The sequence below is a fragment of the Bactrocera latifrons genome, unplaced genomic scaffold (assembly GCF_001853355.1).
Source record: "Bactrocera latifrons isolate USDA-ARS-PBARC rearing strain unplaced genomic scaffold, ASM185335v1 scaffold_2373, whole genome shotgun sequence".
NCBI lineage: Eukaryota > Metazoa > Arthropoda > Insecta > Diptera > Tephritidae > Bactrocera > Bactrocera latifrons.
The window spans coordinates 1-2,185 of record NW_017535934.1 but is presented as its reverse complement, the minus strand read 5'-3'; the positions used below and the strand labels follow the sequence as shown (position 1 = coordinate 2,185).

At 40.1% G+C, this 2,185-nt stretch overlaps 1 protein-coding gene across 1 annotated transcript; it reads left to right on the top strand.

The window, feature by feature from the left end:
• Positions 1 to 1,091: 1,091 nt before the first annotated feature.
• On the top strand, positions 1,092 to 2,182 carry LOC108969014 (von Willebrand factor D and EGF domain-containing protein-like; the record flags this gene model as incomplete). Its single annotated transcript, XM_018933469.1, has 2 exons — positions 1,092 to 1,380; positions 1,501 to 2,182. Coding segments are annotated over exons 1-2 (918 nt in total), but the record flags the coding sequence as incomplete, so codon positions are not given.
• Positions 2,183 to 2,185: the final 3 nt, after the last annotated feature.

Sequence of the window (2,185 nt, the reverse complement as noted above, 5' to 3'; positions counted from 1 at the left end):
TCAAACAATTGTAAAAAATATAATAATTAGACTCGGACTTTTAGACTGGAGCGCTGTGAGCATGGGAATGTTAGCTTTGCAAATACCGATCAGAGTTTTCTATCGACTTGCGCACCGCTTATGCACAAATCTCGGCAGAAAAACTAGTTGTAGTTCAATAAACGACAGCTTATTGTGCAATAATTAGACCAATTGCATTTTCATTTATCTACGAAGCGTGACGATGCGCTTCGTATCCTCACAAAGAACTGCGCGCACAACTCTAGCTTAAATGGTAATCACATTGCCACAAACTTATTATAGGCTCTCAGGCAAAAACTCGTTTAAACACAAAGGTCATTAAAGAGATCATGATAATCAAAAGAAGAATTCATAAGCCTAACTCTTACATATTTATATTACTATAATGAAAGTATATTTATGGCTATTTATGTACCCAGAAAAGTCTCAATGAAAGACACTCAAAGGCAATTTTTTGTTAAAATGTTTTTATTAATGAAAAGCTTCGCTTAAATGCTCAATATAAAATTGCTTAGCAGTACCCACTTCAACACCGTAGCTTGCTTCATGTACGAATGCCGCGGCAGTGGTGATAAGTCCGAACAAAGCCGAGCTTTGGCAAATCTATTTCAAAATATTTAAACATACATAAATTATCATTATGCGAACGGATGTTTGTGTTCGCTGGAAAGATTGGTCCACAAGAAAGAATGAAAGGAAATAACGGCTTACAGATATATGCAAGCTCTGTATGAATATATAGAGTGCACCAACACATATGCACGTCGATGAAGTGTTCACAAATGAAACTATTGTCGGGACGAAAGCTATCGCGGACTTTTCTGCACATATTTCTTATAAGCATGTGCATAAATACAAATACGTAACGTTACATTACATATACATACAATTTGCAGATATTATATTTATATAATAGCATTGCTAATAATATTTATAAGTAGACTTTTGTGCATGTGTGTGCTGGTGTCCCACATATGGGCGAGTACTTGTGCTAATACAATATTTCCAAGATCGAAATAACATTGTACGGTTCCTGCGAATATCAAAATCAGTTGGTCTTTGTACGTGACGCGGCTTACATACTACTTACGGAAAAGCGAAAATCATAAATAATTACAAAAAAATGCGCTTATCTAATTTGTGGTTACTGCTGATCCTGCTTGGCATGATAAGCTACGCATCGGCAAGTGTGTGCACAGTGCGAAGAGGCAATCGACTTGTACGCGTTTGTTGTAGAGGATACACTAAAGCGGCAAATGGGTGCAAACCTAATTGCTCTAAAGGCTGTGAGAATGGGCTTTGCATCAGGCCGGAAGTGTGTGCTTGTAAATCTGGCTACGAGAAACAAAATAATCATCGGTAGGTGCACAAAGCGTTGTGTAAGAGTAAAGTTTTCGATATGAAGTTAATATTAAAAATGATGATTTGTGTGTATTTTTTTTTAAATAAAATAGCGTGAAACCTTTTTTTCTTTAACAGTTGCAGACCACACTGCGATAAGTGCACGCGAGGCACCTGCATTGCGCCGAATGTATGCAAGTGCAGTACCGACTATGCGCTGAACGCCACTGGCGACTGCGCGCCTGTCTGTAAGCCAGCCTGCAAAAATGGTATATGCATAGCGCCGAATAAATGCCACTGCTTTCCCGGATATCAAGAAAATGCCAATGGTGATTGTGTGCCCAAGTGTGAAAATGGCTGCGATAATGGTGTTTGCCAAACGCCAAATCAGTGCGCCTGCAATAGCGGCTACAAAAAAGATGCCAGTGGTCGGTGCCAGCCGATTTGTGAAGACGGCTGCCWGCATGGCATATGCCGCGCCCCAAATGTGTGCGAGTGTTCCAAGGGGTACCACAAATCTAACAATAAAACGTGTATGCCTTTTTGTGATGATGAATGTATCAATGGAAATTGCGTAGAGCCGAACGTCTGTGAATGTAAGCAGGGATATGAAAAGGAGTCGTATAATATCTGCAGACCTTTCTGTAAACAACATTGCGCGAATGGTAAATGCATTGCACCAAACTTGTGCGCATGTAATAAGGGCTACGAAATGGTTAACGAAAAATGTCTACCAATTTGCTTGAGTGGTTGTCCGAATGGTCGGTGCGTGGCGCCAGAGACCTGTGAGTGTACCAAAGGATATCTTATGAGCGCTTCGAAC